Source organism: Onychomys torridus, chromosome 7 (assembly GCF_903995425.1).
Source record: "Onychomys torridus chromosome 7, mOncTor1.1, whole genome shotgun sequence".
Classification (NCBI taxonomy): Eukaryota; Metazoa; Chordata; class Mammalia; order Rodentia; family Cricetidae; genus Onychomys; species Onychomys torridus.
In genome coordinates this window covers 29,750,680-29,777,551 of record NC_050449.1, presented here as the reverse complement: position 1 = coordinate 29,777,551, position 26,872 = coordinate 29,750,680, and the positions used below count along the sequence as shown (strand labels likewise).

The following is a 26,872-nucleotide window of genomic DNA, read 5'->3' as shown; positions in this document are numbered from 1 at the left end:
CGCGCGGGACTGACGTAGAAGCAAGGCTGACCAATAGTAGGTGTGGGCGGGGCACCCGGGAAGCTGGCTCCCTATAGCGTTGGAGGGGTGGGGCCTGAAAGGCACTGCTGGCTAATCGGCACATTCGCGTCAATGCCCGGTGGCGCGGAGCGATGACTAGAGGGACGGGAGAGGGGCTGAGCGGCACTTCAAGCTGGAAGAAGCCGGGCTCTGTAAAGCCATGTTTCGCAGATTATTGCGTCTTGGCTTAGGCCCGGGCCTCCCAAAGCGGGGGCTACGCACACGCAGAGGAGGCTTTACTCTGGGTAAAGCTGAGGGCAGCAGAGAGTATATTATACAGAGTGGTTCTGGGGTACCCATAACCTCCACATATGTGACCTTCAAGGTTTGACACCCTGCCTCATGCTGGCGGAACAGCGAGTTAGCTGGGGAATGGGGTAGGCTTGCCTGCTAGAGATTAAAGACCCAAGGCAAGTATATGGATCTCAAGGAGGCACTTTCCAGAGGACAGTTCCATATAAATGGAAGCTTGCTGGTGGTAATGGATATTAAGGATAAGAGACCATATAAAGTTGACCAGCTTTAGAAGGCTGTGCGGTAATGGAGTATACTAGGAACTCATGTTCCCTGCGCCTGGGATACCTGAGTGGGCTGACTGCAGTTGATTATCTGAGAATGAGTTCTGGAGGGAGAGAGGTCTGCAGGAGCTAAATATGTGAGTCACCTAGCATGTCCAGGGAAGTAGAAAGTGTAATTTTAGGAAGTCGAATCTTTCAGTGCTAGAGGAGGTGCATAATAGTGAGGACTGATGGGGCAAAGTTGTTACAGTACTGCTGCGTGTGAATTGATCTTGTGAGGAAGGATGACATTGGAGACGTGCCAACCCACATGTCTATTCAGGCCACCCTTTCCTGTGCCCATCCTCCAACCCCACAGCACGTGGGAAGGAAACCTAAGTCCCTCTAACAGTAACTATGTCCTGCAGACTGGGATGCAAAGGTGTCTGAGTTTAAGAAGAAGATTGAGTGCATCCTGCCTGGAAAGCAAAGCGAATTGCTGTACGACACCAGCTACCTGCCCCCAAAACAGTCGGATGTGGTCATCGTAGGAGGTGGGATCCTTGGACTGTCTGTGGCCTTTTGGCTGAAGAAGCTGGAAAGTAGACGAGGTGCCATTCGGGTACTGGTGGTGGAACAAGACCACACGGTGAGGTCAGGGAGTAGGGTAGTCATCGAGGACACAACCTGTCGAAATTCAAAGGGCAGGGATTGTGCTTTGGATCTTGAGAAATAGTCCCAGGTTCTTCCTCCAAGAAGACCCTTAGCAATAAGATTGTTTTGTTGGGGGAGGGGAGGAGGCGTTGTCACGGTTGTTTAATCTCTTTGGAGACAGGGTCTCAATATATAGCCTAGGCCAGCCTTGAACTCAACATCTTCCTGTCTCAGTCTCCCAAGTGCTGGGATTACAAGTGCACTCCAGCACCTTTGCCTAGACTTTTGCTTGTAAAAGCAGATTCTACAGTGATTGTACTTTAGTATGTGAAGGTCTGTCCAAGATAGCTTGTATTTGGGCTACTTATTAGTGCAAACAACTTCCTCTGCCTTCTTTTAGGCTCCATTATTTCTGAAGTCTTGTTGTTCTTGTTTGCGATTGGCCGTTAGCTGCAAATCTCATGTCTGTCTTCATTATATCCTTCCAGTTTTGTAAACGTGTTGCAAGGTTAACCTCCTACCCTTGGACTTCCAAGCCATTACTATTTGTTCTGTTATGTCCAGCACTGTAAGACAATTGACTTCTGCTCAGTTCATCTGTCATTGATGATTTAGATGATTTATCTTTGAGCTGTGGGTTGGTTGACTGGCATACAGGTTTACACTTCCTTGCTCCTTGAGAAAGGATTCTCCTTTAAGCTTAGGTATGTAACTGAGAGCTTCCATTGCAGGATTACACTACATATGACATCATGACAGTCTACCTCAGTTTTTCTTTTCACAGTATTCACGGGCTTCCTCCACAGGGCCTTCTGTGGGTGGGATTTGGCAGCAGTTTTCTGTGCCTGAGAATGTCCAACTCTCCCTCTTTTCAATCAACTTTCTACGGAACATAAATGTATGTACCATGAGATTTGAGGGGTTGTGGTAGGGAGCCCTTCTTTAGCATAAAGAACAGAAGCCTAGCTGGCAAAGGGAACCAAGGAGAAATAGTGTTAGAAGCAGCAAGACATTGTGATCCTTGATGGTCTTCCAGTGTTGGTGCCTAGAGATCCTGATCTGGCGCATTGACCCTGGAAGCTATAGTGAGAAGGCCAGGAGACTCCCCTTTATGCCAGCCTCTTTGGAGAGCAGCTTTTCTTTGTACACAGGAATACCTGGCTGTAGTGGATGCCCCTCTTGTGGACCTCCAGTTCAACCCCTCAGGCTGTCTCTTGCTAGCTTCAGAAAAAGATGCTGCCACCTTGGAAAACAATGTGAAAATGCAAAGGTAGGTACATAATAGCACTGCCCTGAGCTGCTTGACTTTGCATACTTAATGAGCTGTGCCAAGCTAGAAATGGGGAAGCTAAAGGTTATGTCACAGGAACCTCCTCTCTACTAGCTCATATTATCAGTAAAGATGGACCTGTTCAGACCTTCAAGGCCCATGAGGAGTGCTAGGACCCAGTTATGGACTGAATGTGGTTCCTACATTTACCAGATCATAACACCTATGTAAGATACATCCCAAACCTAACAAACCAGAATCTCTAAGGAGTGGCCTGGGGACTGGGCTTCTAACAAGAATCCTAATTTAGGGGTCAGCAAAATTCTTTTTATAAAGGTCAGGTTTTGCTTATCATTTTGTCTATGTTACAGCCTGTCTGCTCTGCCATTATAGCACAAAAGCAGCCACAGACAAAAAAAATACAAATAATTGAATGTGGTCCATATATAAAAGTGTGCAGCAGGTTGGCTTTAGCATGTGAGCCTCACATCAGTTAAGGATTGGGCATCTTTGTGATACGTTATATACAGGCTCTCTTTTGATATGCTGCTATAAATCTCACTAGTGACAAAAGATAAATGTTTGCAGATGCTAACTCATTTAATCAGAACATCTCGTTTTACATGTGGGGAAACTGAGGCAAGAAGACCTAGTAAAGCTGGCACTGTGATTCAGTTTAAACTAGACACTGGCTTATAGGAGTGTATTTTCATTCCCCAGCCAGTAAGTGTTCCAGAGGAGACATTCATTCTGAGGGACAGCATTGTACTAAGCAGTAGAGAAGAAAGTGTTTACAGGAGCGGATGGAACATGGTTCCTCACCATGTTGTGAAAGGAGATGGAGTAGGTTGGGGCAAGAAGAAGTTGAGACTTCTGCAGGGAGACAGGAGTGTAGAGAAGGAAAGATAAGCTGTTGCATTCAGCAGTTAGGAGAAATGGGGCCATTTGGGGTAGAGAGGGCTATCAGTGAGCTGGACTTCCATCTCATGGAGTGGGGGCCATGTTCCTCCCCTATGAATAGTCTCCCTAACACATTAACTGAGATGCACATACTTCTCTTAGGCAGGAAGGAGCCAAAGTTTGTCTGATGTCTCCTGAGCAGCTACAGAACAAGTTTCCCTGGATAAACATAGAAGGAGTGGCTGTGGCCTCTTATGGTGAGGTTCGCCTGCCAAGCACATGGCTTTCTTTCCACGAAGATGGGGATTGAAGAGCTCCTGGGGTTGGAAGTTTCAGTGTGCCTTCTCCACACTGAAGGAGGACCACTTTACCCCTGAGTGACATAGCCTGCCCCAGACCATGCTACTTCTCTGGCCTTCAGCATGACTAAGACTCCAGTAGAGTTGGTCAAGATGACTTTCCCTGCTTCTAAAGCCCTAAAAAAGTGTGTCGGGTATACAGTAAGCAAAGGAGGGTTCCAGTGCTGCATGAATTTTCTTTGTCCTTTTGACAGGGATGGAGGATGAAGGTTGGTTTGATGCCCGGTCTCTGCTCCAGGGTCTTCGTCGAAAGGTCCAATCAATGGGAGTCTCACTCTGCCAGGGAGAGGTGACACGTGAGTCCAAAGTCTCATTCCTTCAGCTTATGTCTTGCAGCCAAGACAAGGCCTAGACCAGGCCCTGCCTGTTTGCTCACAGGCTCACTGGGTTGGTGTAAGAGGCTGTCTTCCGTGAGAGGGATACTGCTAAACTGCTTTCTCCTCACTACACTGCCCTGTTCCTGTGTGGCCAAGTTCATTCTGGTTTCTTGATGTCTGTTCACTTGAGTGTCTATGGGAAAGCACTTATCCTTCTCATCTTCTTTCCTTGAGAAACCAGTGTTCGTCATGGAGCTCAGAATGTAGCTGTTAGTGGGATGCTTGCCTAGCATGCATGAAGCACTATAATCCATCTCCCTATGTTCTGTCCCCAGCATCATAGAAACCAGGCATAGTCATACATTCCTGTAATCTCAGAACTCTGGAGGTACAGGCAGGAGAATCAGAAGTTTAGTGTCATCCTCCACTACATAGCAAGTCTGAGGCCAGTCTGTGATACTGAGACCCTTTCTCAAAAAGAAACCAGTGTGACCCCCCCCCATTTCCTTCAAGGGCTTTGTGTGTGTGTGTGCATGTGTCTTTATTTACTGTTCTATTGCTTTGAAGAAACACCATGACCAAGGCAACTTTTATAAAAGAAAGAATTTAATTAAGGGCTTGCTTATAGCTTCATTATCAATATGGTGGGGAATATGGTAACAGGCAGGCAGGCATGGTGCTGGAGAAGTAGCTGAGAGCTATATCCTGATGCAGAGAGACAGAGACAGAGACAGAGACAGAGACAAAGAAACAGATAGATAGACACTGGGCCGACTGTGGACTTTTGAAACTTCGATGCCTATCCCTGGTGACACACCTCCTCCAACAAAGTCACACCTCCTAATCCTTCCCAAACTGTTCATCAACTGAGGACTAATTATGTAAATATATAGCCTATGGGGACCATTCTCATCAAACCCCCACTGTGTGTGTGTGTGTGTGTGTGTGTGTGTGTGTGTGTGTGTGTGTGTGTGTTGATGGGAGCACTGGGGATAGAATCCAGGGTCTTATGCATGCTAAATATGCTCTACCGCTGAGCTAACCTTTCCTGGAAGGATTATTTTTATTTTCTTTCCTGCAGGTTTTATCACTTCATCTAACCAAGCAGAGACCTCAAGTGGGGAACAGGTAGTCATGAGAAGAATTCACAAAGTCCATGTGAGTCCCAAGCTCCATTGTGCTCCTTACTATAGTAGAGGGGCAAGAAGGGTGATAATCTGCCCAGATGTAGGTCTTCTATCTGCTTCCTAGTTACAACATGAATCCTAAATGGTCTTACAGTAAAAACCTGGAGCCAAATATTGGGATAAATGCTGAAAGATCAGAGAGACAAAGGAACAAACCACTGCCACGTCTCACCTCACCAACTCCACGAATCCTCTGAGTCCTTAGCCGGAAGGCTTCCAGCAGAAAAAGGGCTTCAGCCAAAAAGGCTCCTCAGCTGAAAAGCTTGAGTTCCTTTCTCCTCACGCCTTATATACCTTTCTCTGCCCAGCCATCACTTCCTTCCTAGTGCTGGGATTAAAGGTGTGTGTGCTTCCCAAATACTGGTAGCAAAGGCATGAGATGCTGAGATTAAAGGTGGGTGACTCCCAAATACTGAGATTAAGGGTGTGTGCCACCACTGCCTTGCTCTTTTTCCTCTCCTAGATTGAGTCAATCTCACATAGTCCAGGGTGGCTTTGAACTCACACAGATCCAGATGGATCTCTGCCTCCTGAGTGCTAGGATTGAAGGTGTGTGCTACCACTGCCTGGCATCTATGTTCTGTTCTCTGATCTTCAGGCAAATTTTATTAGGGTACACAATATATCACCACACCAGTACTGATAAAGTTAGGCTTAGGAGGAAATAAACATCTCAAGAGTCCATTAGGTTGTGTCACCTGTCATGCCCCCACCACACACACGCACGCACGCACGCACACGCACCCCAGCCTCCTTCCTCTTACCCTCTGTTGCCTATAGGTAAAAATGGACATGAGCCTGGAGTATCAGCCAGTGGAATGTGCTGTTGTGATCAATGCCGCAGGAGCCTGGTCTGGGAAAATTGCAGAGCTGGCTGGTATTGGGAAGGGACTGCCTGGTACCCTGCAGGGCACCAAGCTACCTGTGGAACCAAGGAAAAGGTAGCTACCCTCAGGGCAACTAAGGAGGATGAGAAAGAAATGATAGAAAAGTTTAGGGTGTGTTCATTTGTATATGTGTGTGGTATGTGTGTAGTCTGGACAGAGGGTTGGTGTTAGCTCTGCAATGTCTTAACTCCCCTGATCATGGCAGGTATGTGCACTTATGGCACTGCCCCCAGGGACCAGGTCTGGAGACACCGTTGGTTGCTGACATCAATGGAGTCTATTTTCGACGGGAAGGATTGGGCAGCAAATACCTAGGTGGCTGTAGCCCCACTGAGGTAAATTAAGTTGCAAGGAGACATAGATAAGATGCCATTAAAGAGGGAAGCCTTTTGGGGGCCCTATGTTGTCATTGAGGTTAGAATTGGGATCCACTGAGGAAACTGATTATAGGAATCAGATCTGAGTTTTCCCTCATATTACAAGCAGTATATAAGCCTTGCCTCTACCTCTCACTTAGGAGGAAGAACCAGACCCAACAAATCTGGAAGTGGACCATGATTTCTTCCAGAACAAAGTATGGCCCCATTTGGTCCAGAGGGTGCCATCTTTTAAGACTCTGGAGGTAACTAACAGAGAATAATTGCTCCTGTGGGTTTGGGAATCAAGCAGGTTGGATGATACTAGGGCATCTTAGTTCCTTTGACCTCTCCCTCTCGTGTTCCCTCCACCTAACAATCACTAAGGAGTGTGTGGGTCCCATCCCATGACCCCTTTAGCAGCTGATCTCTGAGCAAGGCTGTGGGTTGAGCATGGCTCTGGCTTTGCCAAAAACCTCAGCATCTTTTGCATCTGCAGGTACAGAGTGCCTGGGCTGGCTATTATGACTATAACACTTTTGACCAGAATGGCGTGGTGGGCCCCCACCCACTAGTTGTCAACATGTACTTTGCTACGGGCTTCAGTGGTCGTGGACTGCAGCATGCACCTGGCATCGGTCGAGCTGTGGCCGAAGTGGTACTGGAGGGCCAGTTCAAGACCATCGACATGAGCCCCTTCCTCTTCACCCGCTTTTACGTAGGAGAGAAGTTACAGGAGTACAGTATCCTCTGAGCATGAAAACTTCTCTGGGCCTCACCAGCCCAGGCGTTGTCCTTGCCTCACACTGGCTGTGGTCACTGCCCGAGTCTCCCCAGGATGGTGCCAGGGCTCCATCCCTTCCCTCACCATCCTCTAAGCCGGGCCACCCTGCCCCAGTGTCTCTGGACATGGAACACGCACAGGCACAGAGACCCAGGCCAATGGAGATTGATGAATGGGACCCTAGGACCGGCAGCAGCCCAGGCTGATGCTACCATCCAAAAGTGTTTGGCTGGCATCCTGGGTATGGGGCCCAGGACTGGCCTCCTTCCTGATACAGGAAATTGGTCTCTGACCCTCTGGCCAGAGCTCAGGCACACAGCATTCTAGGACTGCCTGGACCAAATTTATCGACTCATCTGTTAACCTAGTCTCCGATCAATATATGTGATTAGCCCTTTCCCTCTGCTCTGTGTTCTTTCTGCTTCTCTTCTCAAGGTAGAAGCTTTTGAAGGACTGCCATTACAAAGGCAGCCTTGTCCTCTTGGGAGTATTTCTTAGATCCCCTGTAGGAGGCATCTTGTTTTCAAGCTAGTATCCCCTGTTCCTGAGTTCTACAGGAAAAAATGGTTCTAGATGGGAGAAATGGGATCATTCATCTTGTCAACTTATAAATCCCCAGCTTCTGGCTCCCAACATTCAGTCTATTGCAGGATTCAAAGTGGCATTCTGACTGGATCATGGAGGGAGAGAAGAGGAGCCAGGGTCTGAAAAGTCATGCTAAGAAGCTTGGATTTCATCTCAGCAGAAGCTCAACAGAAGAGTTTTAAATAGGGAAGAAACATGATCAAATTTTTTTCCTTTTAAAAATCACCCTCAGGCTGCCGGGCAGTAGTGGCACATGCCTTTAATCCCAGCACTCAGGAGGCAGAGGCAAGCAGATCTCTGTGATTTCGAGGCCCGCCTGGGCTACAGAGTGAGTTCCAGGAAAAGTGCAAAGCTACACAGAGAAACCCAGTCTGGGGGTGGAGGGGAATTGCCTCCTGGCTAAGGGTGGTGGTGGCATATGCCTTTGATCCCGACATTCAGGAGACAGAGGCAGGAGGATATATGTGACTTTGAGGACAGCCAGGGCTACACAGAGAAACCCTGTCTCAAAAAAAAAAAAAAAACCTCGCCGGGCGGTGGTGGTGCACGCCTTTAATCTTTAATCCCAGCACTTGGGAGGAAGAGCCAGGAGAATCTCTGAGTTCGAGGCCAGCCTGGTCTACAAAGTGAGTTCCAGGAAACACGCAAAACTTCACAGAGAAACCCTGTCTCGAAAAACTGAAAAAAACAACAACAACAACAAAAAAAACCTCCCTCTGGCTAAACGGTGCAGCCTGGTGGTAGAGTACTTAGCATGTGGATGGCCCTGGGTTTGATCCTCAGCACCAATGCAAGAAGGGATGTGGGGGAAGTCACTGTTGGACACTTGTAGAGAACAGGTTCTAGATGAAGGCGGTTTCAGTCTGTATAGCAGATAACAGCATGATGGGCAACACATAGAGCAATGTAGTGACATTGACAACATGAAATGGAGTCAATATTTCCCAAGTTGCTGCCTAAACAGCCAGATGGGTTCCATGTTTCTTACAGAAATGATGACACTGGTGAGGGACATGCCAAAAGGAAAGTGCCTGTGAGAGATGCAATGGGTGACTGGACTATCGGGGTGGGCAGTCTGGGCTGCAGACAGATGATGACCAGCATCATCAAAGGAGAGTGGAGAGTCTGGGACAACACACAAAAGCTGGAGAACTCCACTGGCATTTAGAGAACAGTGGATGAACACTGAAGTGACCTGTGAGGCAGGAGGAAATCCAGGAGTGTAGAATCATGAAAACCAAGAAGTAGGCACCAGAGTGAAATGCCACATGCCAGCTGGGCTCGGCACCCACCAGGCCAGTGGTGACCAGGGATGCAGTTTAAGGGGCAGATGGTTGCAGAAGAGTGAGCTAGCGTAGAGCTTCCTGGGAAAAGGCTCCATCCACAGTCCTCTGGAGAGAGTGAAAAGTAGAGGTAGACATCACATAGGGCGGGCACAGGAGAGACGGGCCTGCTGGGAGTATAAAGTGTAAAAGCCATCGGCAGGCAGTGCTGAAGTATTAGAAGGGGCTTGTCAGGAACATGGTGGACAGGCTTTAGCTCTAATGGGACCAGTCAAGCCAGACAATTGGGTAGCCCCGGATGGTGGCTCTTTAGGTACCCCATAGTGATTTCAGTACAGTCATCACAGTCTAAGGGTCCAAAGAAATAGGTGCTATAGTCATTAATGCCTAAGGAATCCTCTGCTCCTGCAGGACTTTCATTTGATCCCATGGGAAAGCCTTTATGGGCATGGGATTACATCTGTCTTGCCCTTTAAATGATGTGAGGAGCTGGACCAAGCCCTTATCTTTGTCCCCAAACCCAGCCATCCCAGAGCTTGTCCTGTACTCTGAGTGCCCATCTAAGCATTTCTGCTGGACCCCAAAGGTCCTTCCCTGACCCCAGGGAGTCTATACTGCAATGAGAGGCAGGGGCAAGGCAAAGGGATTTCTGGGAAGGACTGGGGAGGGCAGAATTCAAAAAGCTTTCCATGGGCTCCAAATGCCGTTCAGGCCTGACAACTTAATTTCAATCCCAAGGACCCAAGTAAAAAAAGGATGGTATGGTTGCATGTCAGTAATCCCAGGAGTCAATCTGTCGAGAAGGGAAGTGAACACAAGAATTGCCTAGGAATGGGGCTGGAGAGATGACTCAGTGGTTAAGAGCACTGACTATTCTTCCAGAGGTCCTGAGTTCAATCCCAGCAACCACATGGTGGCTCATAATCATCTGTAGTGAGATCTGGCACCCTCTTCTGGTCTGTAGGTATACATAATAAATAAATCTAAAACAAAAAGAGAGAGAGAATTACCTGGGAGCTAAAGAGCCTGCCCAGCTATAAGTATATAGCATGGTGGAAATGAGAGATCCTGCCTCAACAAGGTGGCAGAGAACCAACTCCCAAAAGCTGTCCTCTCACCTATACATATGCAATAGTAATAATGTTTAAGATTTTTATTTTGTCTGTGCATTTATGCTGTGGAGGCAGGGGAGTGTAGGCCAGAAGAGGGAGTTGGAAAGCTGGAGTTACAGGTAATTGTGAGCCACCTGATATAGATGCTGGGACTCAACTCAGGTCCTCTGGAAGAGCAGACAATGCTCTTAACCACTCTTCAGTCTCAATTTATTAAAAGGCTTTCCTGGCCGGGCAGAGTGGCCCAAGCCTGTAATCCCAGAACTTGGGGGTAAAGGCAGAAGATCAGAAAAGTTCAAAGTCCTTTAAATTGCGTAGCAAGTGGGAGGTTAGCCTAGGTATGGGAAACCCTATCTTCAAAAACAAACAAAAGAGGAGGAAGAAAGGCTTTCCTAACATGATGCAGAAGTGAACCTGGCTAGAAGCTTTTTTTTTTTTTTTTACAAGCATGGCTGGGCAGGGATAGAAGGGAGAGTAGAGATGTCCTCACCAAGGAGCAAAAGCATTCACCAAGTGTGGGCAACTTCTGGGACACATAGACAATGATGACACAGGACAGCTCTTTCCGTAAAGAGAATAAGAGATGGTCTATTCTTGAGCCATATTTGAGTGACCATGGCCCAGAAACACAGATTTAGGTTACCCCAAATTATATATTCCAATGTGGAAATTGCTTCACAAAGTTGGGGTTTTTGTTTTTTGTTTTTGTGTTTTTGGTTTTTGGTTTTTGATGTTTTTGTGTAGTTTTGGTGCCTGTCCTGGATTTTGCTCTGTAGACCAGGCTGGTCTCAAACTTACAGAGATCTGCCTGGCTCTGCCTCCCGAGTGCTGGAATTAAAGTCATGCACCACCACCCAGTGCTTCACAAAGTTTTAAACTTGCACAACAAATTCATAAACCAAGCCAAGTTTAAAATATATTGGTGGGTACATCAGAGAGGTGGTTACAGCAAGGGGGAAGTGTGCCTCAGATGTTATCTGATGACAACCTTAGCTTTGGGGGTGGGGAGCTAGAGGTCTGCTCAAGGAATGGCTATTCAGGGGGCTAAAGTGAGCCGAGATAAGATGGTTAGCCTCTGGACAGGCAACATGCCAACCTCTCCTCATCAATCGATCTTTGCAGACACAGCTTCTTTCCAGGAATTCTTGTTGACAGTCCTCTCCTTACGAATAGTCATCTCTTACAACACCAGCAGCCTGAGGATGTAATCTTGCTGAGTAAACCTAGAAAGATCATGCATGAACCAACCCAACACCCCCCACCCCCCCCCCCCCCCACACACACACACGGCATAAACTGCCTCCCTCTGTTATCTGTTAGGCTGGCTGGAGAGAAAAAGTAATCAGACCAGAGCAGAGACAAGACCTTACACCAGTCCATTAAACTCCTCCCACCTGCCAGATTTCATGTGCTTTCAGGATGGCTTTGTTTCTTTGTTTGTTTTTGTTTTTCGAGACAAGGTTTCTTTGTGTAACAGCCCTGGCTGTCCAGGAAGTCAAGAGATCCTCCTGTCTCTGCCTCTCCAGTGCTGGGACTAAAGCTGTATGCCCCCATTGCCTGGCCTCAGGTTGGCATTTTGCATTTTAGTAACACTTTCCCTTGGAGCTTCACAAAGCTCGCAGCAAGAACTCTAGGAAGTGGGGGACAAAGGACTTACTTAAGTATTTCATCAGGACTTGTCAACATCTTGCCTAAACACCCTTTTTGCAGTTATTTTGGTACCCTCGGAACAGCAGTTGAATGCCCATCCGGGAATCCCTGCTTTGAGGGCAAACACTTTTGGCAAGACCGATTCCAGCCTATGGGCGTCAACATTAATGAGAACCCCCCTCCCGGGGGCTGGCCTGAATCATTTGTACCACTTAACCTACCTTGAGAGACCTTCGGGAAAATGCCTCATTTTCCTGCTCCTCCCTTGCTGGAGGAGTTTTCTGGTTCCCTTGCCCTCAGACGGGACAAACAGGGGCTCAGGGCTTCACAGTGAGAAGCTTTGGCCGAAGCGTGGAGGCAGCCGGGCAGCTGAGCGTCGCGGGCGGGCGGGCGGGCGAGCGCCCCCTAGGGTCGTGCAGGAGAGCGGGCGGGCGCGGGCAGGAGGGCGGGCGGGCGCGGGCAGGAGGGCGGCGACCTAGCAGCTTCCGGAAGCCGGGGAGCGGGCACTTCCCGGGCGAGCCTGCAGCCCGCAGCGCGGGGTCGCGCAGGTGAGCGGGCGGCGGGGCGGTGGGCGGCCGGCCCCGGGGGTCAGGCCCTTTCCCCGGACACCGCTTCCCTGCCCCGCGCCTCCCAACCCGCGGTCCCTCACTCCCCGGAAAGCCGCCACCTTCCTGTGGCACCCGAGCGGGCGCGGGGCTGTTGGTACGGCAGGGCTTCAGCAGCCTGGCCGCGTCAGGTGGCTCTCTCGGGCTGCTGGCAATCTCTGCTCTGGTCCCAACTTGACCCCCGCTCTTGGGTTTGACTCCGTGGCAGGGTTCTGTAAGAATGTCACCTTATTTAGGGTTAAGAACCTACTGGGCGTTGCTACCACGGTCACTTAATGGGCGTCTACCAGGGACGACTACCGTGCCAAGAGCCAAAGGGACGCGGGGAGTAGGTCCACTGGGTGGCAGGTAATCTAGACACCCGGGGAAGTGCCAACTAGAGAGGGAAGTAGGGAGTACTCCAGCTGACAGACCTACTCCGGAATGACTCCGAGGAAACCTTGGCTGCTTTGTTTTCAGACTTTAAGAAACAATACATAACAGACCTATGGAAAAGTGCACAGATCCGGAGTCCCGCCAAAGCGCTTCTCACGGGCTTGCTTGTGTAACCTGCATTCAGAGCAGTAAGTCTATGTATGCTCGTTGATGTATAATATTCTGCAAAAAGATGGACTGTGTGTTGTTTATCCGGTTTACTGAACACAGCCTGATGGACATGCTTGTTTTCATCTTTGGCCTATTTTGAGTAGTGAGACTTTTGTGTGTTTGCTCGGTTTGATTATGTAGTGTGCAGCAGCTTTCCAAAATAATTGTGCTTGGGGCTAGAGCAAAGGCTCAGTGATTAAGAGCACTTGGGTGCTCTTCCAGAGGACCCTGGCTCCATCTTTTTTTAGTTGTGCTTCCCGGGTACCACTGCAGACACCTGTAATCTCAGCACTCCGTGATGGAGAAGGGAGGAGGTAAGTTAAGGCCGGCCGGGTTAGCCCCACACTCCCAGCAGAGGGTGTGTGCTCTCTCTTCTGGCCTTATCAGGCAGTGCCCTCCCTGTTCTGCTGACCGCACAGCTTTGATGCCAGAGGTTTCAATTTGCATTTCTGTGAGGACTGGTAAACCGAGCATCTTTCTGTCTGCTGGTCATTTGAATGTCCTTCCTGTAAAATGACCGTTCAAGTCCTCTCCCCGTGTGTGTTTCAGCAGTTTATGTGAGTTCTTGAAATAGTTGGGATTTAAGGCACTGGTTAGAGACGTATTTTTAAACATTTCCTCCGTCTCAGTGGACTGCCCTCCTCACTTTCCTAATGATATCTTTGGAGCAAAAGTCTTAATGCTTTCCAATTTGTCATTTTCCCTGTATACAGACTGTATCAATTTGATTTTTTTTTTAAATCCAGACATAATGGTTCTCACCTGTACTCTCAACACTCAGGAGGATTGCTGTGAGTTTGAGACCAACCTGGCCTACGTTCTGAGTTCTAGGCCAACCTCTACAGAGTGAGACCATGTCTGGGAAAAAAAAAAATTTTTTTTTTGCTTTGTCTTCTCCAAAGTCAGAAATCATGTTATGTTTTCCTATAAGATCTTTATTGCCTTGCTAGTCACAGCTATCTCGAATACCCATTTAGAATTTAGTTTGTGTGTCTTGAGATGTAGATTGAGATTAATATTCCCCACATTAATTAATACTAAGTAGACCTAATACCATGGATTTTAAAGAACACCTTTCTGGGGCTGGTGGTGTAGCTCAGTTGGTAGAATTCTTCCCTGGCATGCACAACCCATGGTCCTTGGGTTGGACCTCCAGCATGGCATAAAACTGGGCTTGGTAGCCCTTGCCAATAACCAGCACTTCAGAAGTGGAGGCCAGAGGCTCAGAAGCTCAATGTCATCCATCCTCAGCCACATAACAAGTTGAGGCCAGCCTGGGGGTCAAACAAACCTTGTCTCCAAATAAGGAGGAAGAGGAGAGAAGGCCATCATCTTTCTCTACGGAACCTCAGTGTCACTGTGGTTGTAAGTTGGAGACTGTTGAGATGCAAGTCTGTTCAGTGATACTCTGGTTTTATATATATTTATATTTTTCCTTTCCCCGACAGTCAGTCTGCCTTAGCTGCTGTTGCTTTACAGGAAACCCTGACAACTCTGGTAGTACACAAGTCAGCAGTTGTCTTTAAAATCTTAGGTACTTTTCATAACCTTTACCCACAAAGTCTTTTTAAACGTGTATTCAAAGTGCTCATTTGGGGATTTGAGATGTAGCTTAGTGGTAGAGTGCTTAGCATGTGCTGGATTCCATATCTCCAGCACTACTTAAAAAAGAGGGGCAGAGGGGAGAACCATTTTTAAGTTCAAGGGGTAACTAATGTCTGAAGACATGTTTTGTTTTGTTTGTTTATTCATTTTGTTTTGTTTTTAGAGACAGGGTTTCTCTGTGTAGTCTTGGCTGTCCTGGAACTCGCTTTGTAGACCAGGCTGGCCTTGAACTCAGAGATCTGCCTGCCTCTGCCTCCTAAGTGCTGGGATCAAGGGTGTGTACCACCACCTCCCAGCTGGTTTGGTGTTTTAAGACAGGTTTTCCATTCTGCAGTCTGGAACTCACTATGTAGACCACACTGGCCTTAACACACAAACACACACAGAGATCTTCCTGCCTCTGCCTCTGCCTCTGCCTCTGCCTCTGCCTCTGCCTCCTGAATGCTACTGACACAATCTATGTTGAGTGCCTGCATATTTATACAAAATCCACAGCAAAATAAAAACAAGACAAACACACCATTTATATATATATATATATATCATACATATTTGCAGAACAAAGGCAGTATTTTTGAACTCAGAAACTAAAGCATGCCAAGGGTCAGTTTGAAAAATATGGAAATATTAAGTATGCTGTGACTCCTGCTTGGCTGGTAGGGTATGTTTCTATATGACTAAATATAGCTAAGCGTTTATATTTTCCTGCCTTTGAGGAAGTCACAATCCTCCTTCCTTAGTCTTCCAAATGCTGAGATTACAGGCGTGTGTCACAGTACTCAGAAAAACCTTTAAACTTATAACTAAGATAAAAAATAGTGGCTGCTTTTATTCATATGGACACATACTTTTGACATTTTTATTCTTCAGAACTTACAAATTGTAGTATGGAAAGTAGTTCGAGTTTATTTCTCAGAAACAATCATGAAATTTGATGGGTACTTTTAATTTATTCACTGCCAGCCAGGAAAAGGAGGCACATTCATGTAATACCAGCACATGGGGTGTGAAGGCAGGGAGATCTGGAGTTCAAAGTCACTCCGGGCTACAGAGTGAGTTGGAGGCCAACCTGCGCTATAAGAGACCCCACCTTAACTCCTCCTACAAAATAAAAATAAAGAAGTAAATAATTTCACTGATTATAAATATCAGCAATTTGTTTGCTTTTAAATTAGAAAATGTATTAGTAGTGTGTGTGTGTGTGTGTGTGTGTGTGTGTGTGTGTGTGTATGAGAGAGAGAGGGAGAGATGTGTGCACATGCCACAGTGTGTGTATGGTAGTAGTGTGTGTGTGTGTGTGTGTGTGTGTGTGTGAGTGAGAGAGAGAGAGAGAGAGAGAGAGAGAGAGAGAGAGAGAGAGAGGAGGGAGGGAGGGATGAGGGTGTGTGCACATGCCACAGTGTATGTATAGAGACCAGAGGACAACTTTGTGGAATCAGTTCTCTTTAATGTGGATTCCGAGGATAGAACTCAGGTCACCAGGTTTGTGCAGAAAGCTTTATCACCTGAGCCATCTTGCTGACAACCCCACACACACACTTTTTTTTTAGATAGGATCTCAGTGTATATCCAGACTTGCCTCAAAATCTCTGTGTAGCCCAGGCTAGCCTCAAACTCATGATCTCCCTGCCTCAGTTTTCCTAGTGCTGGGATTATAAGCATACACCACTGTTATTGGCTTTTGAGTTTTTTGTTGTTTTTTGCACTTGGGATTGAACCTCGAGCTTCATGCATGCCAGGGAAGCACTGTATCACTCACTGAGTTTCACTTCCAGCCTTTCACTGCTCATATAAATACGACCTGCTGTGGTGTCACACACCAATAACTCTAGCACCTGGGAAACTGAGGCAGGATCACAACTTTATTTTTATGGTTTTTAAAGTTTATTTTTTATTTTTGTGCATTGGGTGTTTTGCCTACATGTATGTCTGTATACCACATATGTATTGGAAGAGTCTAGAGGAGGGTTTTGGATCCCCTGGAACTGGAGTTATAGATGGTTGTGAGTTACTATGTGGGTGCTAGAAATCAAACCAGGGTTTTCTGGAAAAAACAGCCAGTGCTGTTAACCCTGGAGCTCTCTCTCTAGTTCCATGATTGCAAATTTAAAACCAGCATAGACTACATAGCAAGAACCTGTCTTAAATATTTATGTGTATATACATATATGTATATATATATACATATACGTGTGTATTTTGTGTGTTTATATATGCATATTATATATGCATATACACATAAAAATCACATCAAGTATATATATATGTGTGTGTGTGTATATATATGTATGTAGGTATGTATGTATAGTTCACCGTCTAGACTAATGCTTTCATGTATCAGAATTTTCTAGAAAAACTCATAAAACTTAGGCTTTCTAAACTACCCAATAAGAATCTCCAGGAGTGTCTTTGTATTTTGCTTTGCTTTTCCCTAAGGAGATTGTTTCATGTGTATAAATAATAATAAATAATATCTGTTTTGTTTTGTTGAGGAGGAGTTTCAATTTCTAGCCCAAGCAAGCCTGAGGTTCACTATGTAGCCCAGGCTGACCTTGAACTAGAAATAATCCTCCTGCCTGAGCTTCCTAAATCCCTAATAGCATTATGGGCATGTGCCACCAGGCCCATTTCTCATGCTGGTTCTTTTTTGAGGGAGTTCCTTGCTAATTTTCTATGTAATCTATGTCATTCTCTATAAAGTGAGTCTTTGATGTACATGTCATTCTGCTTGATGTGTGTTTTTAAAAGAAAACGTGACTTCTTCTGAGTCCCAGTGAATCCGAGATTAGACAAAGCTGGTGAGTAGACTTTCCCGCTGTAAGTTTGGGTTCACTATCTTATCTGCCTGACGTGTGTGGCTTGCTATGTGGTGACTGTCACTCTGCGTCTTGGAAAAGTTAAGTCATGTCTGATTGCGCCCCAGCCTTAGCTGCAAAAGAACTCACAGTGAAAAAGGAAGGTACGTGAGATTTTATCCAGGAAGTGCATGATTACTGGAACGTATCTGCCTTCTTGCACAATTATCCTCAGAGATGCTGATATTTCCTGTGCTTACACTTTTCCATAATGGCAGTTAAAGGGCGTATTGTACCCACACCCACCCACCCCTGCTTCCAGTAGGTATGCTATTAAACAATTGACTTGATGCTCCTCCTGCTCCTTCTTCTCCTCCTCTTCCTCTCTCCCACCCTTCCTCCCCTTACCTCCACAGTGCTGGCCTCATCTGTGCATGCTGAGCAAGCACTCTACCTCAGTGCTACATCTCCAGCCCTAGTTTGTTTTTTCAGAAACAGTAAAAAAGGCAGTTGCCCAAAATCAGGATGTGAAAGGGTAGGTTATTTCAAAAAACTCCCTTCCTTCCTCCTACTCCTCTTCTTCTTTTGTTTTGTTTTGTTTTTTTTTTGTTGTTGTTGTTGTTGTTGTTGTTATGTTTTGTTTTGTTTTGTTTTGTTTTTCGAGACAGGGTTTCTCTGTAGCTTTGGAGCCTGTCCTAAACTAGCTCTGTAGTCCAGGCTGGCCTTGAACTCACAGATATCCACCTGCCTCTGCCTCCCGAGTGCTGGGGTTACAGGCGTGCGCCACCACCGCCCGGCTCACCTCCTACTCTCCTCTTCACTCTCCTTCCCCTTCTTCTTTTCCCTTTCAGTACTAAGGATTGATGCCGGGCGCTGTATATGTTAAGTGAATGGTCTATCCCTTAGCTACACCCCCAGTCCAGCTTCACAAAACTTTTACATCTATATATTCAAGTTGAATATCATCTTATGTGGTTTTCTGTGTTCCCATATTATTTTTTATGTTGTTTTAAACTTCAGAATATTATTTTTAAAAAAATAAGTGATTCTCCAGTTTGTATCAAAGGCAAACAATACATTTTCTATTAAAACAAAAATTGAGAAAATCTTTAGAGAGCATCAGAGTTGAGTCATCTTCTGTGTACTGCCAGAGAGAGACATCTTTTTATTTATTATTTTTCATATTTATTTTGGTTTTATTTGTGTGCACATGTCTGTGTAAGTGTATGCTATGTATGGGGAGGTGCCCTTGGAGGACAGCTGGCATGACAGGCAGTTGTGACCCACAAGGCAGCTGGGAACCAAACAGGGTTTGTCTTGAAGGAGCAGCAAGCTCTCTTAAGCACTGAGCCATCTCTCCAGCCCCTGGAAGATATCTTGAGTGGTTTCCTGAAGGTGTAGAGAGATGGCAGCCCCTGACCAGGAGCAGGCTTTCAAAACCTGCCAATGGTCTGAGGCACTGCAGAACCACCACCTCTCTTAGCTTGTCAGAAACCCAGAGCACATTAGGAAGGAAAGGATCCCATCAACACAAACAGTCCACTGAGGGACAGCCCACTGAGTGTCCTCCTCTGTGGTCTGACTGCTTCTCTCTTTCAGCACTCCGACTGCAGAACTCATTCCTCTCCTTTTTGGTCTGTGTTAGTCAGAGTTACTTACCTTCAAGAGTGACTTACAGGAGGAGTTAGTACATTCCACTCATGGCCTCAGAGCATTGAACTAACTCATTGTAGCCGAAGGGTGTGGTAGAGCAAAACAGTTTGGGTCATGGTAGCTCTGAAGCAAAGAGAAAGCAGGAAGGAGACAGGGCAAGATCTAACCCACAATACACACCTCCAGTGACCTGCTTTTCCCAACCTTGCTACACTTCCGCCTGTCCACCTCCCAGCCATGTCATCAAATTATGAACCCATCAAGGGATTGACGAATTCATTACACTAGCGCTCTGTGTTGTGATCATGTCGGGGAACCCCCTCACAAATACCCCCATGGGCATGCCTTCCTAGTCTCTAGGCATTTCTCATTCTAACTAGGCCAGCAGTTAAGATCAGTCACCACATTGCCTCCATTGCTGTAGCAGTGTGCGTTTCTTAAACTCTGGTACTTGTTCATTAATGTCCAACACAGACTTAAACTTTTTTTGTTTGTTTGTTTTTTGTTTTTTCAAAACAGGGTTTCTCTGTGTAGCTTTACACCTTTTCTGGATCTCGCTCTGTAGACCAGGCTGGCCTCGAACTCACAAAGATCCGCCTGGCTCTGCCTCCCAAGTGCTGGGATTAAAGGCCTGCGCCACCACCACCCGGCGACTTAAACATTTTTTTAAATGTATTTATTTTGTTTTGTTTTTTTTATGACAGGATTTCTCTATGTAGCTTGCTTTGTAGACCAGAGCTGGTCTTGAACTCAGAGATCCCCCTGCCTCTGCCTCCCAAGTGCTGGAATTAAAGGCGTGTGCCTCCGCCTCTGCCGCCGCCACCACCCAACTTACATTTTTAAAATTTTGAAGCCCCTGACAGTGTGTCTAATTACCAGATTTGCTTCTCTATGAATTCCTGGAGGGAACTTTCGTTATGACTTCTACAGATCCAGCAAAAAGCCAGAAAGCAACCCTGTGGTCATTACTCCAGCTCCCAAACCCAGCTCTTGACCAGTCCTTCAGCTGGAGAATTTCCTCTAGAAAGCAGGGCTCCCCTGCATTGGAACAGGCACTGCCCCCACAGAGTCTTCTCCCTAAAACCAAAGCTCAAAGAGCCTCCAGCATCAGAACCACTCTGTCCTTGTAGTGTGAAGAGAGCATAGCAGGGCATCCTTGGTCCTTCAGGTGTTCATACAAATTCTGAAGCAATTTCATAGCCTACTCCAAAGTTTAAAAAAAATAACCTTCTGGAATCAGAGATAGCACTGAACTAAAGACCAGTTCTGGGAAGATTAATATTGTACTATTGAGTCTTATAAACAAAATATATCCCTCCCATGCCTAGAGCAATGGGTCCATCAATAACTGTGCTTGCTGTGGTGGAAGGAGGGAACCAGCTTCCAAAACCTGCACATATCACACACACACACACACACACACACACACACACACACACACACACTTTAAAAGAATTTAGGACTAAGGGATAAACTCGTAAAAGGATTGGGTTTTAAAAGTACTAAGGACCGCCAGGCAGTGCCACCCTTAATCCCAGCACTTAGGAGGCAGAGGCAGGCAGATCTCTGTGAGTTCTAGGCTAGTCTGGTCTACAGAGTGAGTCCCAGGGATAGCCAGGACTACACAGAGAAACCTTGTCTCAAAAAAAAAACAACAACAAAAAAACAAAAACTAAATAAAAATAAGTTAAAAAATAAAAGTACTAAGGACCAAATTCCCTCCCATAGCTAGATTATTTAAGACAAGGCCTCACTATATATCTATAGGTAGCCTGGAACTCACTGTGTAGCTAGCCCAAGCTGGCCTGAAATTTGCAGCAAGCAGTCCTCCTGTGAGTGCTGGGATTACACATGTATTGTACTACCATACTCTTCTGTTTGTTTCCTTTTAAGATAGGATCTCAAAACCGCTGCTGGTGCACACCTGTAATCCCAGCACTCGGAAGGAAGAGGCAGGTGGATCTCTGTGAGTTCGAGGCCAACCTGATCTACAGATCAAGTTCCAGGACATGCACCAAAGCTAAACCCAAAAAACAAATTATAAAAACCAATGAACCAACCAACCAAACAAACAAAAAGATTAGGGCCTCAATAGATTTCTGAAGCTGATCTAAACTCATAGATAAAAGTAATCCACCTGCCTCAGCCTCCTGTGTACCTGAGACCACAGGTGTATGCTACCACATCTGGATAAGAACATACTAATCCACAATACTTTCTTAACAATTTTTTATTCACGAGGTACTGTTAGTACATTACATAAATTCCTTCATGTTAATCACATGGTAATGCTGAGTTGCAGTTTCCAGCATCACAGATGGAGACACCAAAGCCTGGAAAGACTGTGGAAGGCCATGGTCAACATGAGGTGCAAATCCATGAAATCTGTGTGTAGCCAGCAGTCATCACCATTTGATGACATTGTTTCCCTAGCTGACGGGTAAGGGCTAGGTGAGTGGGTGGATGGGGTTAGGGGAAGACAGGCAGAAAATGTAAGACTTGCTTCAAGTACTCCTACTGCTTAGCACTCAGCCACCCATCCAAATGGCCAGTGCTTCTCCCATTTCAGCACGGACACAGGAAGTCCTTCTAAAGAGCTGCCTGTCTTCTCTCTGTTTTCCCAGATCCCAGATGCACGCCTGGCCAAGTGAAGCAGAGAACAGTCACTCTACCAAGTTGGGACCTTGTAAGTCTGGTCACTCACCACAGATCTGGGTCATTTCCCTGGTCCCATGAACCTATGTAGAAACTGCGGCACTGGGGACTAGGAGAAAAGCAGAACCTCCAAGTAGGTAAGCATGATTTTTGTGATTCTCTGTCCCTTGCAGGATGGCCGTTCCATGGCTCTGTCCCCTCCTGCCGCTCCCCCGATGCCTGCTCTCCCAGGGTTAGTTTGGAGGCCTGAGCTATGGCCTCATCATCCTCTGTCCCAGCCTCTCCCGCTCAGTCTAAGAAGCCTCGAGACAAGATAGCTGGTGAGTGGAGCCTGTCTCCTAATTATGCTCTGGTTCCGGAGAGAATAATCCCCAGTCTGCTGGTGAGGTGAGAAGACTGACTTGTCCAACACACACAGAGAAGAGATGCAGAAAGGCTGGTGTTAGGGACAGAGCTGCTGGTGAGATGACCCAGAGCGTCATGGAGAGGGGAATAAGGGATGGTGATGGACTCGGCAGGCCTTTGTTCCCCATGTTTTCTGGCCTGCTTGGCCTGAAAAACATTGTGCTAAATGCTAAACATAGTGTATCTTGTCATCTGAATCCTTTCCCAGAACTGTTCAAAGAAAGGAAACAGGAAGGGAAAAAATGAAACAATCCCCAGTACATCTGTATTTTAATATTATGGAGTACTTACAATATATCTTCAGGAACTAAACAAACTCATTTTATAGATGAGGCAATGGAGACCTAGGCCAATTTGCATAAGGTCATAGAGCAAGCAGTATGGCAGGCCAACAGTCAAATCTGGGCCTGGCACATGGGGCTTCTGAAGTACCAAGCTCTGTTTTGCCTGGGAGCTCTAATAGCCCTTGGCCTCTGAACAACAGGACAGATTCCAGTGCCCTGGCCCGTTTTCTTCTTTTTTGGTTACTCATTTGTATTAACCCAGGCTGCCTTGAACTTGCCATTGTAGTTGAGGTTGACCCTAAACCTCTGATCCTCTGAACCTATGTCCCAAGTTATGGGATTACAGGCATATATCACTGTACCCATCTTCCCTGGCCCTTTCCATTCTTACCTTATCTAAATTCATGTCCTCTCAGGGCTGCAGCTAGGCCTTGGGCCTGATTAATCCTTATCTGTAGATGCCCACTCACACAGGCAGTTGACTACTCTGGTAGCAGAGCCTTCTGATCAAAGTGGGCTCTGGGTAGTGGATATCACATGATCTACAACAGAACAAGGCTATCTATATTTCATTTTATAATTGAATTATCAATTTATAATTAAATAAATTGTTTTATTCTAATTTAAATTTTTACTTTATTTTTCAGAGAGGGTCTCACTATGTAGTTCTGGCTGGCCTGAAACTCAACTATGTAGACCAGGCTGGCCTCGAACTCTGCCTCCCAGGTGCTGGGATTAAAGGCATGGGCCACCATGAACAGCAAATTTTACTTTATTTTTTAAAAATCTCACTTTTTTTTTTTTTCAGCCTGGCCTTGAACTACCCCCTCCTGGGTAGCTAGACCACAACAAACACTACTTCACCACGGTGACCCCATTAAGGCCACGTTTCTTAATTGGGCTGGTAAAACACTTGGACAGGATTCGGGTTCCCCCATTATTGGGGAACCTTTAAAGATAGCAGGAACTCTTAGGCAAGACCTGAGGGCTGTGCCTAACAGCAGGGTAGTAGGACAGAAGTGTGGCTGGCAGAGTCCCACCCATTTTCTTTGAGGGAAGGGCTTCAGCTTGCTGGCAGCAAGTCTCAGCTCTGTGTTTCCTCCCTGTAGACTGGCTCAGGCAGACTCTGTTGAAGAAGCCCAAGAAGATGCCGGTCTCCCAGGAAGGCCACCTCAGTGATGGTTCACAGACAGCCACACAGGACTGTCTCCCGCCCGCAAGCCGCAGCTCACCCCCTAGCTGCAGCTGCTCACCCCCTAGCTGCAGCTCACCCCCGAGCCGAAGCTCAGGACTGTCGCTTGCCCTGCAACCAACACACATGGACCCCAGCAGCGGCAGCGGCAGCAGCAGTGGCCGCTGGAGCAAAGATTATGATGTCTGCGTGTGCCACAGTGAGGAGGACCTAGAGGCCGCCCAGGAGCTGGTCTCCTACTTGGAGAGTAGCAAGGCCAGCCTGCGCTGCTTCCTGCAGCTTCGGGATGCAACTCCAGGCGGCGCCATTGTTTCTGAGCTATGCCAGGCACTGAGTAGTAGTCACTGCCGCGTGCTACTCATCACCCCAGGCTTCCTTCGGGACCCCTGGTGCAAGTACCAGATGCTGCAGGCCCTGACAGAGGCCCCGGGGGCGGAGGGTTGCACCATCCCCCTGCTATCCGGCCTGACCAGAGCCGCCTACCCGCCGGAACTTCGATTCATGTACTATGTGGATGGCAGAGGCCAGGATGGTGGCTTTTACCAAGTCAAGGAGGCTGTCATACGCTGTAAGATATAGGAGGGCCTGGAGGGGGTGAAGAGTCATCCAGTGTCTATAGAAGGACCTTAGGAGATAGTCTCTGTAGCTCCAGGAATTGAAAGAGCTGGAGAAGACTGGATTTGTATCCTGGCACTGTCACCCATTAGCACTTGAGTTACTTGGGCATGTTACTTAGCCCCTCTGAACCTTGAATTTTTCATTGTTCATTAGGACTTCCTAACTGTAGGATGAGCACATGTCAAGTATTCATAACAGGACCTAGACAAACGGAGTCCACAATTCATATTAACTAGCAAATGGTATTAGTGATAGGTTTCTCTCTGAAACTGGATTAGAGTTGTGTGCCAGCAGCTGGGCAGATGCCAGGAGAGACATCAGTTCAGCACTGCAAAACGGTAAAAGAACCCAATTGCAGCCCGTAGTGTATCGGAGGAGGGACATGCTGCAGGGGTGGGGCAAAACCATGATGGAAACAAGATGGGGGGACCCGATGGGGAGAAACAGATGCTGGGTTTGGGGAGAGCGACAAGCCTTGTGATGCTCTTTGGTCTCTTTCAGATCTGGAAACACTAAGTTGACACTCAAGTTGTCACGAGAAAAGCCGGAAATAGCTCACACCAGATGCTGGGTTCCAGTAGCTATGGCAGGAGGTATCAGGAGCCAGAGCCAGCTGCACTCTGTACAAGACACAGGATCAGATTGCCACCAGCTTCCATTACTGTGGGCTCCAAAAGAAGGCCAGGCAGAAGATGGGGACCTCCCCCAAGGAGACCAGGAGGAAGATGGGGACTCCCCAAGAAGGGCAGGAGAAAGCCAGGGACTCCCCCCTAGGAAGGCAACGAGGAAGTCAATGGGTTGTCAAGAGATTGTGATATCAGCAGGGTCAGCAGTATCTTGTCTGCTGCTTAACTGGACAGGAAGCTGACACATAGCTAGCTGCCTTCTTCCCCCCAGAATCAAGCACTGGGGTAAATAGGTACTATTCTTCAAGAGGGAAGAGCCTGATTGATGAGCTAGAAATCAATGTTCTTCCCAGTTGCCTAGGGAAGCCGGGAAGAGGTGGCAGGTATCAGGTCCTTCACACACACTCACACTCCTTCCCAGAGTTGTCAGCCCACTTCAAAAAGCTGGAAGAGAGGCACATCTAGCCCCACACTGGATTTTACTTACTGAACAACTGAACAAATGTCATTTTAAATTATGATTTTTGGGGTTACATAAAAAATATTCTAAAGGATATGATACCATACTCATGCACCTACCACCTTAATATATAAAATACAATAAGAAAACCTTATTCCTAACATGCTTGTTTTCTTTATGTTCTGAATTCCAGGCCCCTCATGTTTCCTAACAAAAATAACCAATATTCTGAATTTTGAAGTTGTCTTGAGCTTTTCTGTATGAAATTTCTGTAGATTTATGCATCCCAGCAAAACGTTATTTATTTTTATGACTTTGTCTTTTATGCAATTGCATGACGATGTACGTTCCCTTGTGTGACATGTTTGTGAGCTATGTCCACATAGTTGTGTCTCTCATGAGTTTCCTCTTGTTTTAGGTCAGCGTTCTCACCCTGTGGGTCAAACAGTCCTTTCACTGGGGTCACATGTCAGATATTCTGCATGTCACATATTGATGATTCATAACAGTAGAAAAATGACAGTTATGAAGTGGCAATGAGAACAATGTTATGGTTAGCCGTCGCCACAACATGAGGAACTGTATTAAAGGGTTGCAACATTAGGAAGGTTGAGAACCTCGGCTCTAAGATCACTTTAAAACAAATTCCAGGTGCTTTCCCCCTAAACATTGAATTCCATACCTCTAAATCGTGAGGGCTTTTTTTTTTAAAGCATGATAAAGTCACATTTTCACCTTAATGTAAAACGCTGTCTATGAAGCTGTAGTCGGTGCCTTTTTTGTCTTACAAAATTCTTCCTGTGTGGTTATTCCTACTTTCTACATTCAATCTTGTAAAAAAAAAAAAAAGTTGGTTATATTTTCTTTCACAGTATTTCTATTCATATTTAGATCTTTACTCCACTTGGGGTTGTTTTTGTTTGTCTGTTGTTTGTTTTGGGCTTTTTGAAATGGTCTGTAGCCCAGACTGACCACCAACTTGAGATCCCCCTAGCTCAGCCTCCCAAATGTCAGGATTTCAGGCATGATAAGTTACTATGCCTGGCTTGTTCTTGGTTTTCAAGTCAGAAATCCAATTCTTTTCTCTCAGTTTCTATCAGTTACTCGGTAGTCCATCCTATCCCCTCTGATAGCTATTTGTTGGTTTCTGTCTGTCTGTCTGTCTCTATGTGGCCCTGGCTGGCTAAGAATTCACTCTGTAGACCAGGCTGGCCTCGAACTCATAGAGATCCGTTTACCTCTGCCTCCCCAGTGCAGTGCTGGGATTAAAGGTGTGCGCCATCAGACCCAGGCTGGTTCTCTAGTCTCCTTCAAGTAGACCCTGTGCTAGTGCCACAGCGTCTCTGAAAAAGCCTTAGTACCCTGTGGGTCAGTTCTTCCCACTCTTCCTGTCCTTCTAAATCACTCTATCATTTCTTAATTCCTACTTCTCTGCATTGTGTATTCATACTGTCAGGTGCCCGGGAAAAGTCTATATTTTTATTGGAG

General features: G+C 46.5%; 2 protein-coding genes across 5 annotated transcripts; both read left to right on the top strand.

The window, feature by feature from the left end:
* The first annotated feature begins 148 nt into the window (after positions 1 to 148).
* Positions 149 to 7,669, top strand: Foxred1 (FAD dependent oxidoreductase domain containing 1). 2 transcript variants are annotated; one of them, XM_036194267.1, is made up of 11 exons: positions 149 to 305; positions 986 to 1,206; positions 1,996 to 2,109; positions 2,363 to 2,481; positions 3,544 to 3,638; positions 3,935 to 4,036; positions 5,139 to 5,215; positions 6,025 to 6,185; positions 6,337 to 6,466; positions 6,649 to 6,753; positions 6,987 to 7,669. In XM_036194267.1, exons 1-11 carry the CDS (start codon positions 221 to 223, stop codon positions 7,239 to 7,241), a joined length of 1,464 nt encoding a protein of 487 aa, XP_036050160.1. In that variant the 5' UTR covers positions 149 to 220; the 3' UTR covers positions 7,242 to 7,669. The 2 variants fall into 2 exon arrangements, with proteins under 2 accessions (XP_036050160.1, XP_036050161.1); XM_036194268.1 differs by lacking the exon at positions 1,996 to 2,109.
* A 4,709-nt stretch (positions 7,670 to 12,378) lies between these two features.
* Positions 12,379 to 26,340, top strand: LOC118586588 (TIR domain containing adaptor protein). 3 transcript variants are annotated; one of them, XM_036191643.1, is made up of 6 exons: positions 12,379 to 12,449; positions 12,966 to 13,069; positions 21,769 to 21,830; positions 21,973 to 22,119; positions 23,598 to 24,248; positions 24,800 to 26,340. In XM_036191643.1, exons 4-6 carry the CDS (start codon positions 22,053 to 22,055, stop codon positions 24,817 to 24,819), a joined length of 738 nt encoding a protein of 245 aa, XP_036047536.1. In that variant the 5' UTR covers positions 12,379 to 12,449; positions 12,966 to 13,069; positions 21,769 to 21,830; positions 21,973 to 22,052; the 3' UTR covers positions 24,820 to 26,340. The 3 variants fall into 3 exon arrangements, with proteins under 3 accessions (XP_036047536.1, XP_036047537.1, XP_036047538.1); XM_036191644.1 differs by lacking the exon at positions 12,966 to 13,069; XM_036191645.1 differs by lacking the exons at positions 12,379 to 12,449; positions 12,966 to 13,069; positions 21,769 to 21,830; positions 21,973 to 22,119 and adding an exon at positions 21,850 to 21,936.
* The last annotated feature ends 532 nt before the right edge of the window (positions 26,341 to 26,872 follow it).